This window comes from Podarcis tiliguerta (genome assembly GCF_965153285.1).
Source record: "Podarcis tiliguerta genome assembly, chromosome: 14".
Classification (NCBI taxonomy): Eukaryota; Metazoa; Chordata; class Lepidosauria; order Squamata; family Lacertidae; genus Podarcis; species Podarcis tiliguerta.
Window position 1 is genome coordinate 414,489 of NC_139547.1, and position 14,868 is coordinate 429,356.

General features: G+C 43.3%; 1 protein-coding gene across 2 annotated transcripts in view; it reads left to right on the forward strand.

The window, feature by feature from the left end:
• PTPN9 (protein tyrosine phosphatase non-receptor type 9) overlaps positions 1-14,868 on the forward strand; it is a 70,611-nt gene that overhangs the window by 32,303 nt on the left and 23,440 nt on the right. For both annotated transcript variants that reach the window (XM_083412796.1, XM_083412797.1), the window contains exons 10-11: positions 13,553-13,631; positions 14,672-14,822. In XM_083412796.1, the coding sequence (XP_083268922.1) occupies positions 13,553-13,631; positions 14,672-14,822 (230 nt within the window). The remainder of the gene's footprint in view (positions 1-13,552; positions 13,632-14,671; positions 14,823-14,868) is intronic.

The following is a 14,868-nucleotide window of genomic DNA, read 5'->3' on the forward strand; positions in this document are numbered from 1 at the left end:
GTACAGTTCTGGTCACGCCACCTAAAAATGGATATTGTGGAGTTTGGAGACATGCAGAAGAGGGCAAGTGAAAGGATCATGAGATGGAGTGACTCCACCATGAGGAAAGCTGGCAGCATTTGGGACTTCTTAGTTTAGAAGAAAGGCCAGTAAGAGGTGTTGCGAGAGAAGCTTATAAAATGAGGCATGGCATAGAGAAAGTGAATAGAGAATTTCCCCCCTCTCCTCTCTCGTAACACTCATAGACAACCCAGGAATCTGAATGTTAGAAAATTAAGGACAGGTAAAAGAAAGTCCTTCTTCATACAGTGCATAGGTAACCTGTGGGAACTTACTGCTGCAGAAGGCAGTGATGACCCCCTCGCCAGCTGGCTTCAAAAGGGGGTTGGACAAATTCATGGAAGAGGTCCTCTGCTCTGCTGCCCTGGCCAGAGGGAATAATGTTTTTGGATCCAGTTGCTGGAAACCTCAGGAGGGGGAGAGGGCTCTTGTGCTCCAATCCTGCTTTCAGGTTTCCCAGAGGATTCTGAGAGAACAGGGTGCTGGGTTAGATGGGCCCTGGAGCTGATCTAGCACTTCCTCGTGTGCTTGGTATCCCCAGTAACTGGTATTCCAGGACAGGCAGCACTACCCAGCCCACCACTCCCTTGTCCAGCTCCTGAATGGAGCTAGCTGTGCCCCCAGCATCTCAATGCAGAGATAGGGAACATGTGGCCCTCCAGATGTGGTTCAACTTCCTGCTGCATATTTAGCAGATTAATTGCACTGCAGAAAGTCTGCTGGGGAGACCACACATTCAGGAAACAATGAAGAAACGCAAAGATATATTTTGCTTGGCTTTAATTACAAAATATTATACTATACCCAATTGCTGACACAGCTTAATTCACACAACTTAACAGCACCTGCTATACTGCTTCACAGCTATAAAACTAGGTCATGATATTTGGCCTTTAAAGAGATACACATCTTGTGAAACAATAATGAACCTTAATATTTAAATAAACCATTCAACACTTCCAACTCCCATTAGCACCAAACCAACATGGCCAGCGGTCAGGGATGATGAGAGCTGTAGTCCAGTGACATTTGGAGGGCCACAGGTCCCCCCTCTCCCATCACCATCCAGGACCTCCCAAGGTGAGAACTTCATAAAATAGAATCATAGAATCATAGAGTTGGAATAGACCACAAGGGCCATCGAGTCCAACCCCCTGCCAAGCAGGAAACACCATCAGAGCACTCCTGACATATGGTTGTCAAGCCTCTGCTTAAAGACCTCCAAAGAAGGAGACTCCACCACACTCCTTGGCAGCAAATTCCACTGTCGAACAGCTCTTACTGTCAGGAAGTTCTTCCTAATGTTTAGGTGGAATCTTCTTTCTTGTAGTTTGGATCCATTGCTCCGTGTCCGCTTCTCTGGAGCAGCAGAAAACAACCTTTCTTCCTCTTCTATGTGACATCCTTTAATATATTTGAACATGGCTATCATATCACCCCTAAACCTCCTCTTCTCCAGGCTAAACATGCCCAGCTCCCTTAGCCGTTCCTCATAAGGCATCGTTTCCAGGCCTTTGACCATTTTGGTTGCCCTCCTCTGGACACGTTCCAGTTTGTCAGTGTCCTCCTTGAACTGTGGTGCCCAGAACTGGACACAGTACTCCAGGTGAGGTCTGACCAGAGCAGAATACAGTGGCACTATTACTTCCCTTGATCTAGATGCTATACTCCTATTGATGCAGCCCAGAATTGCATTGGCTTTTTTAGCTGCCGCGTCACACTGTTGGCTCATGTCAAGTTTGTGGTCAACCAAGACTCCTAGATCCTTTTCACATGTACTGCTCTCAAGCCAGGTGTCACCCATCTTGTATTTGTGCCTCTCATTTTTTTTGCCCAAGTGCAATACTTTACACTTCTCCGTGTTAAAATTCTCCCTGTTTGTTTTGGCCCAGTTCTCTAATCTGTCAAGGTCGTTTTGAAGTGTGAGCCTGTCCTCTGGGGTGTTAGCCACCCCTCCCACTTTGGTGTCATTTGCAAATTTGATCAGGATGCCCTTGAGTCCATCATCCAAGTCGTTGATAAAGATGTTGAATAAGACCGGGCCCAAGACAGAACCCTGTGGCACCCCACTAGTCACTCTTCTCCAGGATGAAGAGGAACCATTGATGAGCACCCTTTGGGTTCGGTCAGTCAGCCAGTTACAAATCCACTGAGTGGGAGCATAGTCAAGACCGCATTTTACCCACTTCTTTACAAGAATATCATGGGGCACCTTGTCAAATGCCTTGCTGAAATCAAGGTAGGCTACATCCACTGTGTTCCCTTCATCTACCAGGCTCGTAATTCTGTCAAAAAACGAGATCAAGTTAGTCTGACATGACTTATTTTTCAGAAATCCATGCTGACTATTGGTGATCACAGCATTCCTTTCTAGGTGCTCACAGACTGTTTGCTTAATGATCTGCTCCAGAATCTTCCCTGGTATTGATGTCAGACTGACTGGGCGGTAATTATTTGGGTCCTTTCTTTTCCCCTTTTTGAAAATAGGGACAACATTTGCCCTCCTCCAGTCTGCCGGGACTTCGCCTGTTCTCCAGGAATTCTCAAAGATGACTGCCAGTGGTTCTGAGATCACATCTGCCAGTTCTTTTAATACTCTTGGATGCAGTTCATCTGGCCCTGGAGACTTGAATACATCTAAACTAGCCAAGTCTTCTTGTACTATCCCCTTAGTTATTCTGGGCTGTGTTTCCTCTGCTGAATCATTTGCTCCAAATTCTTCAGGTCGGGCATTGTTTTCTTTATCGGAGAAGACTGAGGCAAAGAAGGCATTGAGGAGTTCAGCCCTTTCTGTGTCCCCTGTTTGCATTTCACCATCTTCTCCTCTGAGTGACCCCACTGTTTCTTTGTTCTTCCTTTTGCTACGGACATACCCATAAAAGCCTTTTTTGTTGCTTTTAACCTCTCTAGCAAGCCTGAGTTCATTCTGTGCTTTAGCTTTTTTGACTTTGTGTCTACACGTGCTGGCTATTTGTTTGAATTCCTCTTTGGTGGTTTCCCCCCTTTTCCATTTTTTGTACACATCCTTTTTTAATCTTAACTCAGTTAAAAGTTCTTTAGATAGCCACCCTGGCTTCTTTAGGCACCTTCCGTGTTTCTGTCTCATTGGTATTGCCTGAAGTTGTGCTTTTACTATCTCCCTCTTAACAAACTCCCAGCTATCATGAACTCCCTTTCCTTTTAGTATTACTGTCCATGGGATCTCACCCAGCACTTCCCTAAGTTTTATGAAGTCGGCTTTCTTAAAGTCAAGAAATTGAGTCCTAGTATGCTTGGCTGCTCCTTTCCGCTGTATAGTAAACTTCAGAAGAGCATGATCACTCGCGCCTAATGATCCTTCCACTTCTACCCCACTAACCAGGTCATCAACATTGGTTAGGACCAGATCTAAAATGGCTGTTCCTCTTGTTGCTTCTCCCACTTTCTGGACAATGCAGTTGTCTGCAAGGCCAGTGAGGAATCTGTTTGACCTTATGCTCTTGGCTGAGTTTGACATCCAACAAATATCTGGGTAATTGAAGTCCCCCATTACTACTATCTCCCTTCCTTTTGCATGCTTGGCCATCTGTTCCAGGAAGGCATCATCTATGTCCTCCCTTTGGCTTGGGGATCTATAGTAAACTCCCACAATGAGGTCTCTGTTATTCTTCTCTCCCTTAATTTTGACCCAAATGCTCTCACTTTGGCTTTGAGGTTCTAAATCTTGGATCTCTTCACAGGTATACACATCCCTGACATATAACGCCACTCCTCCTCCTTTCTTGTCTGGTCTGTTTCTCTGAAATAGATTTTATCCCTCCATTATTACATTCCAATTGTGGGACTTATCCCACCACGTTTCAGTGATGCCTATTATGTCATATTTAGTTTGCTGTACCAAGAGCTCAAGCTCATCTTGTTTATTTCTCATGCTTTGTTCATTAGTGTACAGACATTGAAGTCCATTAATCATTCCCCCGTGTCTTTTCCTCCCACCACTAGGTCTACGTGCTGTTTGCTCCATTTGGTCTATGACATTTGGATGATCATCTTCATCAATTGATAGACTCCTACCTTCAGGAGCACTGTCTCCCTCCCCCACATTAGTCAGTTTAAAGCCCTCCTGATGAGGTTTTTGAGATTTTTGGCAAAAACATTCCTCCCAACCGTTGTGAGGTGCAGCCCATCGCTTGCCAGAAGTCCATCTTCAAGAAACTGCAGTCCGTGATCTAAGAATCCAAACCGTTCCTGTTTACACCATTTGCGAAGCCAGCTGTTCACTTCCACTATTTTTCCCTCTCTCCCTGGGCCATGTCGTTCAACTGGGAGGACAGTTGAGATGACAATTTGTGCATTTAATTGCTTCAATTTCCTGCCCAGAGCCTCATAGTCTCTTTTGATCTTCTGGAGGCTATTGCTTGCAGTGTCATTGGTTCCCACATGAACCAAGAGGAAGGGGTATTTGTCTTTTTTTATATATAATAATATTTTATTAAGATTTTCACAAAAAGAAAAAAAAGAAAAATACAAAAAGTAAAAAGCACTTAAAAACAGTTCAATCTTTCATAACATATCTTGCATTTGCTTGTTTCTCGGACCTCCCCACTCTTTGTATTCCAATTCAATTTATTTATTCAGCAAATCCTTTCCCTCTTTGCCTTTATCTTAATCTTGATCTTAATATATTGTAGCTTTAACTTTCCACCTGTTAACATTCCATTTCTGCATATTCTTTCATAACATTATTGCTAAAAACCCCTTAACCTCAATTCAACATCATTCTAACATTCATTAATTTTGCAATATTTCTGTAGATAGTCTTTAAATTTCTTCCAATCTTCTTCCACCAGCTCTTCTCCCTGGTCTCGGATTCTGCCGGTCATTTCCGCTAATTCCATATAGTCCATCACCTTCATCTGCCATTCTTCCAGAGTGGGTAGTTCTTGTGTCTTCCAATACTTCGCGATAAGTATTCTTGCTGCTGTTGTAGCATACATAAAGAAAGTTCTGTCTTTCTTTAACACCAATTGGCCAACCATGCCCAGGAGAAAGGCCTCTGGTTTCTTCTGGAAGGTATATTTAAATACCTTTTTCATTTCATTATATGTCATCTCCCAAAAAGCCTTAATCCTTGGGCACATCCACCAAAGGTGAAAGAATGTACCTTCAGTTTCTTTACATTTCCAACATTTATTATCGGGCAAATGATAGATTTTTGCAAGCTTGACTGGTGTCATGTACCACCTGTATATCATTTTCATAATATTCTCCCTTAAGGCATTACATGCCGTAAACTTCATACCTGTGGTCCATAACTGTTCCCAGTCAGCCATCATTATATTATGTCCAACATCTTGTGCCCATTTAATCATAGCAGATTTTACTGTTTCATCCTGAGTATTCCATTTCAGCAGCAAGTTATACATTTTTTACAAGATCTTAGTTTTGGGTTCTAGCAATTCTGTTTCCAATTTTGATTTTTCCACCTGGAAGCCAATTTTCTTATCCAATTTATATGCCTCCATTATCTGATAATAATGAAGCCAGTCTCACACTTTGTTTTTTAACTTTTCAAAACTCTGCAATTTCAATTTATCTCCCTCTTGTTCCAAGATTTCCCAATATTTCGGCCATTTGGCCTCCATATTGAGCTTTTTCACAGCCTTCGCTTCCATCGGTGACAACCACCTTGGGGTTTTATTTTCACGTACGTCTTTATACCTTATCCAAACATTAAACAATGCTTTCCTGACAATATGATTTTTAAATGTTTTATGCACTTTAACCTTTTCATACCATAAATATGCATGCCATCCAAATGCGTTACTGAAACCTTCTAAATCCAAAATATCTGTATTTTCAAGAAGCAGCCATTCTTTCAACCAGCAAAAAGCTGCTGATTCATAGTAAAGTTTAAGGTCTGGCAGGGCAAATCCACCTCTTTCCTTTGCATCAGTTAGTATTTTAAATTTTATTCTTGGCTTCTTGCCCTGCCAGACAAATCTAGAAATGTCTTTCTGCCACTTCTTGAAGCAATCCATTTTGTCAATAACTTGCAATGTTTGGAACAAATATAACATTCTAGGCAATACATTCATTTTTATCGCTGCAATACGGCCTAGCAGTGAAAGCTTCAAATTTGACCAAATTTCCAAATCTTTCTTCACCTCCATCCAACATTTTTCATAGTTGTCTTTAAATAAGTTCCCATTCTTAGCTGTCATATTAATCCCCAAGTATTTCACTTTCTTAACCAGTGTTAAACCTGTCTCATTCTGAAACCTCTCTCTCTCAGTTCCTGTTAATTTTTTTTCTAAAACCTTTGTTTTTAACTTATTCAATTTAAATCCTGCCACTTGACCAAATTCTTCAATCAGTTCTAAAACTCTTTTAGTACTAGATTCTGGCTCCTGTAAAGTCAAAACTAAATCATCTGCAAATGCTCTTAATTTATATTGTTTGGCTCCGACCTGTATCCCTTTAACCAATTGGTCCCTTCTGATCATGTTCAAAAGGACCTCCAGGACCGAAATGAAAAGCAGTGGGGAGATTGGGCAGCCTTGTCGTGTTCCTTTTTCTATCCTGAATTCCTCCGTCACAACATTATTAACAATTAGTTTGGCCTTTTGTTCAGAATAAATTGCACCTATACCATTTTCAAACCCTTGTCCTACCCCCATCCCCTGGAGATTCTTCTTCATAAAACTCCAAGAAATATTGTCAAAGGCTTTCTCCGCGTCCACAAAAATCAAAACTGCCTTGGTGTTGATATTCTCTTGTAACAATTCCAGAATATTAATTATGTTTCTCATATTGTCAGATAAGTGTCTACCCTGGAGAAAGCCTGCTTGATCTTTATGAATCTCTTCTACTAAAACTTTTTAAAATCTTTTAGCCAAAATATCTGCAATGATATAGGGCGGTAGTTCTTGAGCTGTGTCTTTTCATTCTCTGTTTTCGGTATAAGTGTGATGTACCCTTCCTTCCACGACTCTGGTGCCCTTCTCCCTTCCAATATTTCATTACAAACTTCCTTCAAAGGTTGTACCAACCATTCTTTCAACGATTTGTAGTATCTGGAAGTCAATCCATCCGGCCCTGGAGATTTACCTAGTTGCATGTTCTGAATGGCACTTTCTACCTCTTGTTCAGTTATTTTATAGTTCAGCCTCAATTTGTTTTCTTGAGAGATTCTTTGTAGTCCATTTAATTTCAAAAATTGATCTATATCGGTCTCTTTCTGTGGCCGTTGTGTATATAGTTGTTTAAAATACCTCTGGAACCATTTTCTAATCTCAGCTGGGTTCTGTATAATCTTTCCTTCCACTACTAAATTAGTGATGGTATTTAGTTTTTGTCTTTTTCTCATTTGCCAAGCTAACAGTTTCCCACACTTATTTGCCGACTCAAATGTCTTTTGTCTCATTTGTCTAATTTTCCATTCTATCTCTTGATTTATTATTTGCATATATTGTACTTGGTATAACTTTATTTCTCTCAAAATTTCTTGTGACTTTGGTTTTACTCTCAATCTCTTCTCACTTTCCTTTATTTTCTCCAAAATTTTATCTTTCTTTTCATTTTGGGCTCTCCTCTTTAATGCATTCTGTAGTATCAGGAATCCTCTCATAACGGCTTTACTTGCGTCCCAGATTACTCTTTTTTCAACTGAAGTATTCATATTTATCTCAAAGTAATCTCTCAAGGTTTTTTGGGCCTTCTTGGTTACTTCTTCATCTCTAGGGTGTCATTCATCCTCCATCTGAAGGAGCCAATTGGTGTTAAGTTCATCTCCATCTTCACAGCGTTATGGTCGGAGCAAGTTTTGGGGCAGATTTCCACTTTTCTTGTCTTTGGTGCCATGCCTCTAGTTATCCATATTTGGTCAATTCTTGTCCATGTCATTTTGGCTTCAGAGAAGAAGGTTCCCTCTCTCCCCAGGGGGTTTTTCGTTCTCCAGATGTCAGCTAGGTCCAAATTGTCTGTCATCTCAAAAAAGGTTTTCGGTAGTCTACCATCTTTAGTAACTACCTGTCTTTGTGCCTTATCCATATTTGTAGATACCACTCCGTTCATATCCCCCATCAAAATCACATTATAGTCCAAATAGTCTGTCAATGTCTCATGCAACTTCTTAAAAAATTCAGATTTCCCCTCATTTGGTACATATACACCTACTATCAAAAACATATCTCCATGTATTTGAATTTCAACTGCCACAAATCTTCCTTGGTCATCCTTAAACATAAATTTCGGTGATAGGCTCTCCTTTACATAAATCACTACTCCTCTTTTTTTGACTTTGTCCGATGAGATAAACTCCTGACCCAGTCTTTTATTAATCAATACTTTTCTATGTAGCCTTATCACATGAGTTTCCTGTAAGCAAATCAAGTCAAATTGTTCCTTTTTTAATAAATGAAAAATCTTTCTCCTTTTCTGAGGGGAGTTTAGACCATTACAATTCCAACTTAATAGTTGCAGAGACATGATGTAATTACCTTGCTTTCCCTCCGACTGCACCCAATGCTGCTTCTTGTTCTGTCGGTGGTGTCACCTTCTCCAGGTTGTCCAAGTCAAGAAGTATTTTTGCCTTGTCTATTGTTCCTCTTTCCAATACTCTTCACTCCTCTCCAAGTTCTTTCTGTAGATCTTCCCCGTAGTCTTTCAAAAATCTGTCTTTGTCATCCACTGATCTTATTTTAATCTTTCTTCCTTTGATACTAAACGATAGGCCCTGGGGGAATTCCCACCTGAAGATGATCTTGTTACTTCTCAGCAGGGCAACCAAATCTCCGTAATTTGACCTAAGTTCCAAAAGGTATTTCGGAATATCCTTGAAAATCTCTACTTTTGATTGATGTATTTTCAGGGCCTTCTGGAAATGCAGACCCAAGATTTTATCTCTCTCCTCTTTTGATCTGAGGGTAATCAAACAGTCTCTCACCTTGTTCTTCTTTCCCCCTCTTCTGAGCCTAAATGCACTCACTATCTTGAACTCTTCCTTCTCCAAATCTAAATTCCAAAAGTCTGCAAATTCCTGCATAAGAAAGTCACTTAGCTTATCTTTCTCAAATTCAGGAACAGCCCTGATCCTCAGGTTTGTTTGTTTCTCCTTCAGTTCAGTCATAGACAACATTAACCTATGGTCTTCCAGTTGTCTATGTATCAGTGATATTTTCCCTTCTGTAGCCACTGCTATTTCCTTAGCTTCTTCAGCCGTCTTCCTGGTCGTGGTAGATTCCTGTAATAATTTCTGTATAGTCTCTGTATTAGTAGTCACCTTCTGACCCAAATTATTAATACTTGTAGTATTTTGTTCAATTTTAGTTGATGCTTCCGCAACTCGTTTATTTGTTTCAGCTACTTCTGCAGTTAAGTTGTCCAAAGATTCATTAATTTTAGCCAATCCCGCAGCTAAAACTTCTTCCATTCCTTTTGGTTTGGGTTGTGCAGGAGCGCCCCCTGATGGGCCAGATGCTGAAGTTCTTCTCTGCTGTCCAATATCCGCTGTCCGAAAAGATTTACCAGACCTCGTTGTTTTTTCTTGAAGCAATTCTATCTTCTCTTTTCCATCTGCCATAACACTCTAGATAGTGCTCAAGGTCAATCCCACGGCTGAAGTTTGTTTTGCAGTTTTACAGTGGAAATTCCCCAGTCCAGTTGTTATTGTAACAGTTCCAACATCCACTAGGGGGACACAGTATCAATCATAGGTTGTTACTTTAATAAAAATAACCCTTTTTAATCCCCCCAATCACCAAGTGGATGATAGTATCAATTTCCCTTAGTTTCCAGTTACTTTGATACCAGGAGAGGTCTGCCAGAGACACTGTATCTCTCTTGCGGAGTTAACTGTCAAAATAGTTCTTTAGCGCTTTCCGTAGCATGGCATGCTATTGTCTATAGGCAGCCCGTTCCCAGGTTTTTAAGCGGTGGATTTTAAGCTCTATCTTCTTTTTCTGCAGGAAAAATATTGTTCCAACCTCTTCCCCCCTCTTCTCCTGCAACCAAGAGGGGAGATCTCTTATTTGACGTTAGGATTTTAGCCCATTTTCACAAGTCTATCAGGATTTTAGCTCAGAGTCTCTTTGCTTTGATCTATTTACAAAGAGTGGAAGGCGGACTTCCTGTTTATACCTTCCCGCTTTGGTACCAAATTAATCCTTTTTTTCCCTTCTTTATTTCAAATTTTCCCTACTCACGGGTAGTTGCTTTTGAGTCCAAATTGTCACAAGAAGAAGTCAACGCTCTCCGGTAACAGCTGTGCGGCTTCGCTCTGAGGAAAGAGCAGTCGACTCACAGCACCGCGTCACACTCCCCGCCTCGCTCCCGAGCCTGTAACTGGGTCCCTTCACAAATTGGGGGGGCGCAAAAGGTGCCCGCCGAGTCCCACGTTCGCCAGCTTCACCCGCCTGCGATTTAAAAGGGTCCCCGCTTCGCCGCAGCGGTGTAGATCCGATTCCCACGGAGCTAGTCCCTCCGGAAATCAGAGGGAATACGCCATTACCGATGGCGCCGACCCGGAAGTCCAGGAAGGGGTATTTATCAGTGGGTTTTATGATTCCTTGCAGTCGTTCAATTACATCTTGGATCTTAGCCCCGGGAAGACAGCACACCTCCCAAGACATCTTGTCAGGCCCACAGATCACTGCTTCTGTTCCCCTCAGTAGGGAATCCCCTATCACCACTACACGCCTCCTCTTAGGTTTGGTCGGGGTTCTTCCGTGAGCTGTCCGTTCCAAGTTCGCCTGCACATTCCCTGAGGACTGACTTTGCTGCTCGTCTTCATATACCTGATCGACTGTAATGAGGGAGAGATCCTCAAATGGAGTCTGCTCTTCGTCTTCCATGCTAGGGGAGAGGACCTCAAAGCGATTCTGTATTTCTAAACAATCAGAGCGAACCCTGGGCCTCCTACTTCTTTGAGTCACGTTTCTCCATATATCTGGCTCCTGTGTTGGTGAACTAGACTCCTTCTCAGGGGAGTCCCCTGTCTCCTCCTTGGTGTAGACGGTGTGCTCTGTTGCTTCCAAGAAGAGCTCCAGCTCTCTAATTCTTTGGAGTGTAGCTACACGTTCCTCCAGTTGCTGGACTTTGTCTTCTAAGAGGGCAATCAACATACAATTGCTGCAGGTAAAGCTGCCTGCAACCTTTGGCAAGATGGCAAACATTGCGCAGGAACTGCAGGCGACTGCAGCTGTTCCCTCCCCTCCATCTTGAAAATGTGTCGTTGGGGGTGGCTACAGTGGTCCTCCATCTTAAAAAGAGTGAAGACAGGACAAATAACCCCCCAAAAAACCTAGGTCTCCCCCAACAAACGTTTGAGACTAGCTCCCCTAAATCTAAAAGATGGATCAAACCACTGCCCTGCAAGCTCTGATAAGCTCCTCCCACAGCTAATCACCTGACTCAACAGAAACCCTGCCCCCTCTGACCTTTGCACAGGGAGAGCAGCTAATCAGCCACAAAGAAACACACACACAAGCAAACCCTTTTTGCTCCTCCTTCAGCTGCTGCCCTGCAAGCTCTGATAAGCTCTTCCCACAGCTAATCACCTGACTCAACAGTTTTAGCTCAACACCTCACCAGTTTTAGCTAATCACCTGACTAATCACCAGTTTTAGCTAATCACCTGACTCAACAGTTTTAGCTTCATAGAATCATAGAGTTGGAAGAGACCACAAGGGCCATCGAGTCCAACCCCCTGCCAAGCAGGAAACACCATCAGAGCACTCCTGACATATGGTTGTCAAGCCTCTGCTTAAAGACCTCCAAAGAAGGAGACTCCACCACACTCCTTGGCAGCAAATTCCACTGTCGAACAGCTCTTACTGTCAGGAAGTTCTTCCTAATGTTTAGGTGGAATCTTCTTTCTTGTAGTTTGGATCCATTGCTTCGTGTCCGCTTCTCTGGAGCAGCAGAAAACAACCTTTCTCCCTCCTCCATGTGACATCCTTTTATATATTTGAACATGGCTATCATATCCCCCCTTAACCTCCTCTTCTCCAGGCTAAACATGCCCAGCTCCCTTAGCCGTTCCTCATAAGGCATCGTTTCCAGGCCTTTGACCATTTTGGTTGCCCTCCTCTGGACACGTTCCAGTTTGTTAGTGTCCTTCTTGAACTGTGGTGCCCAGAACTGGACACAGTACTCCAGGTGAGGTCTGACCAGAGCAGAATACAGTGGCACTATAACTTCCCTTGATCTAGATGCTATACTCCTATTGATGCAGCCCAGAATTGCATTGGCTTTTTTAGCTGCCGCATCACACTGTTGGCTCATGTCAAGTTTGTGGTCAACCAAGACTCCTAGATCCTTTTCACATGTACTGCTCTCAAGCCAGGTGTCACCCATTTTGTATTTGTGCCTCTCATTTTTTTTGCCCAAGTGCAATACTTTACATTTCTCCCTGTTAAAATTCATCTTGTTTGTTTTGGCCCAGTTCTCTAATCTGTCAAGGTCATTTTGAAGTGTGATCCTGTCCTCTGGGGTGTTAGCCACCCCTCCCAGTTTGGTGTCATCTGCAAATTTGATCAGGATGCCCTTGAGTCCATCATCCAAGTCGTTGAAAAAGATGTTGAATAAGACCGGGCCCAAGACAGAACCCTGTGGCACCCCACTAGTCACTCTTCTCCAGGATGAAGAGGAACCATTGATGAGCACCCTTTGGGTCCGGTCAGTCAGCCAGTTACAAATCCATTGAGTGGTAGCAGAGTCAAGACCGCATTTTACCAGCTTCTTTACAAGAATATCATGGGGCACCTTGTCAAATGCCTTGCTGAAATCAAGGTAGACTACATCCACTGCGTTCCCTTCATCTACCTTCAGTTTTATCTCTCTTGGCCAATAGGCTTGAACCAGAGGTTGGGGAAGCTGCGGGCCTCCAGATGTTGCTGGACTACAACGCCCATCATCCCATCATAGGTCGTGTGGGCTGGGGGTGATGGGAGCTGGAGTTCAAGGATTCCAGCAGGGCACCCTTTTGCCCATGGGCTTCTTGCAATACTTTGGAAAAGCCCCCTAAGACGATGACTGTTGCCGCAGTTTTCTCACCACATCTTACGGTACTTATTTGGTGGGAATGCATTTAGCAAGTTAACCATGGGTTGAGGAGTTGTCTGAAGCTGGGCTTTAGCAAGCCAGGCTGTTGTTCCGCCCAGTCCAGGGCTCTCTGGCTGGCAGCAAAAGCTTCATGAGCTGAGAGTCATTTGAAGGAGAATGCCAGGGAGAATGAATCCTTTCGTTAAAACTTTAAATGAGGTTTAGTGGCTTTAGATGGGACCTGGGAAACCATGGTTTGCATCCCCACACAACCATGGAGCCTGGCAGAAGACCTTGGGCCAGCCATCTTCTCTCAGCCTTGTCTACCTCACAGGGCTGCTGGGAAGATGAATAAGGGGAGGGAGAACATCTGCATCACCTGGATCTCCTCGGAGGAGTAATAGGAGGCCTTCAGTTCCTTTCCCTTCTTAATTTGTGTCTGTCTGTGTGTGCTGCTGCTTCTCTTCAGGGCCGTTAGAGAACACATATGGTGACTTCTGGCGCATGGTGTGGGAGCAAAATGTGCTGGTGATAGTCATGACTACGAGGTGAGTGTTCAGGCAGAGCCACACCTTCTTTCTGCACCTGCACTCTGCCTTGGAACTGGGAGAGGCACAGGTGCCCCACTAACTGACCACCTGCCATTTGTAGGCTCAGAGGTTCAGGTGCCCACTTACTTATTTATTTCATGAAGTTTATACATGGCTTGATTGTTAAAAAGAAAAGAAAGAAAATCCTCAGAGCGGTTTACAAAGAGAAAAAATAAAGTCATCAGTAAAAAAGGATGCTTTTAAACATTCAGGAATCAAAATCTACAATAAACTAAGTAATGGGTGGGAGAGCTGAAAAAAATTCACATCTGGCAACCAATGTGCCCCTTTGGCTTCAGATAGGACATGGATAGGTAAAGGTAAAGGGGACCCCTGACCATTAGGTCCAGTCGTGACCGACTCTAGGGTTTCAGCGCTCATCTCGCTTTACTGGCCAAGGGAGCCAGCGTACAGCTTCTGGGTCATGTGGCCAGCATGACTAAGCCACTTCTGGCGAACCAGAGCAGTGCACAGAAACGTACCTATTTATCTACTTGCACTTTGACATGCTTTTGAACTGCTAGGTGGGCAGGAGCAGGGACCGGGCAACAGGACCTCACCCCGTCGTGGGGATTCGAACCGCTGACCTTCTGATCGGCAAGTCCTAGGCTCTGTGGTTTAACCCACAGCGCCACCCGCGCCCGCGTCCCATAGGACATGGGTAGACAAGGCTAAAAAGCCCAGGACAGAAATGTTCATGGTGGCTCCTTGACCAGAAGCAATGTATTTAGCATTAACTCCAGAAGTGTACACTCGATTGTGACCAAACTAAGCCTCCTAGAGCAAAATATACACCAGGATTACTCAAAAGCACACACACAAATTTCATAGAACCATCAAATCCTTGAACTGTAAAGTTGGAAGGGACCCTCTGCAAACTGCTTGAACTTGGCCTGGTAGATATGCAGATGTCATTCACAGGAAACATGGAGTCTTTCTTCAGTGTGGGCTTCTGATTAAATCGGTTAGCCCTTCAACTTCCCTTTCTTGTGTTCAAGGCTGGAAGAAGGAGGCAGACGGAAGTGTGGCCAATACTGGCCATTGGAGAAAGACTTCCAGACTTGCTATGGAAACCTGACGGTCACCAATCTGGGAATAGAGAACCTCAACCATTACAAGAAAACCATTCTGGAGATCTACAACTTTGAGGTAACCACAAATTTCTCTAAGTATTTCTCAAACTTGAGTCTTCAGC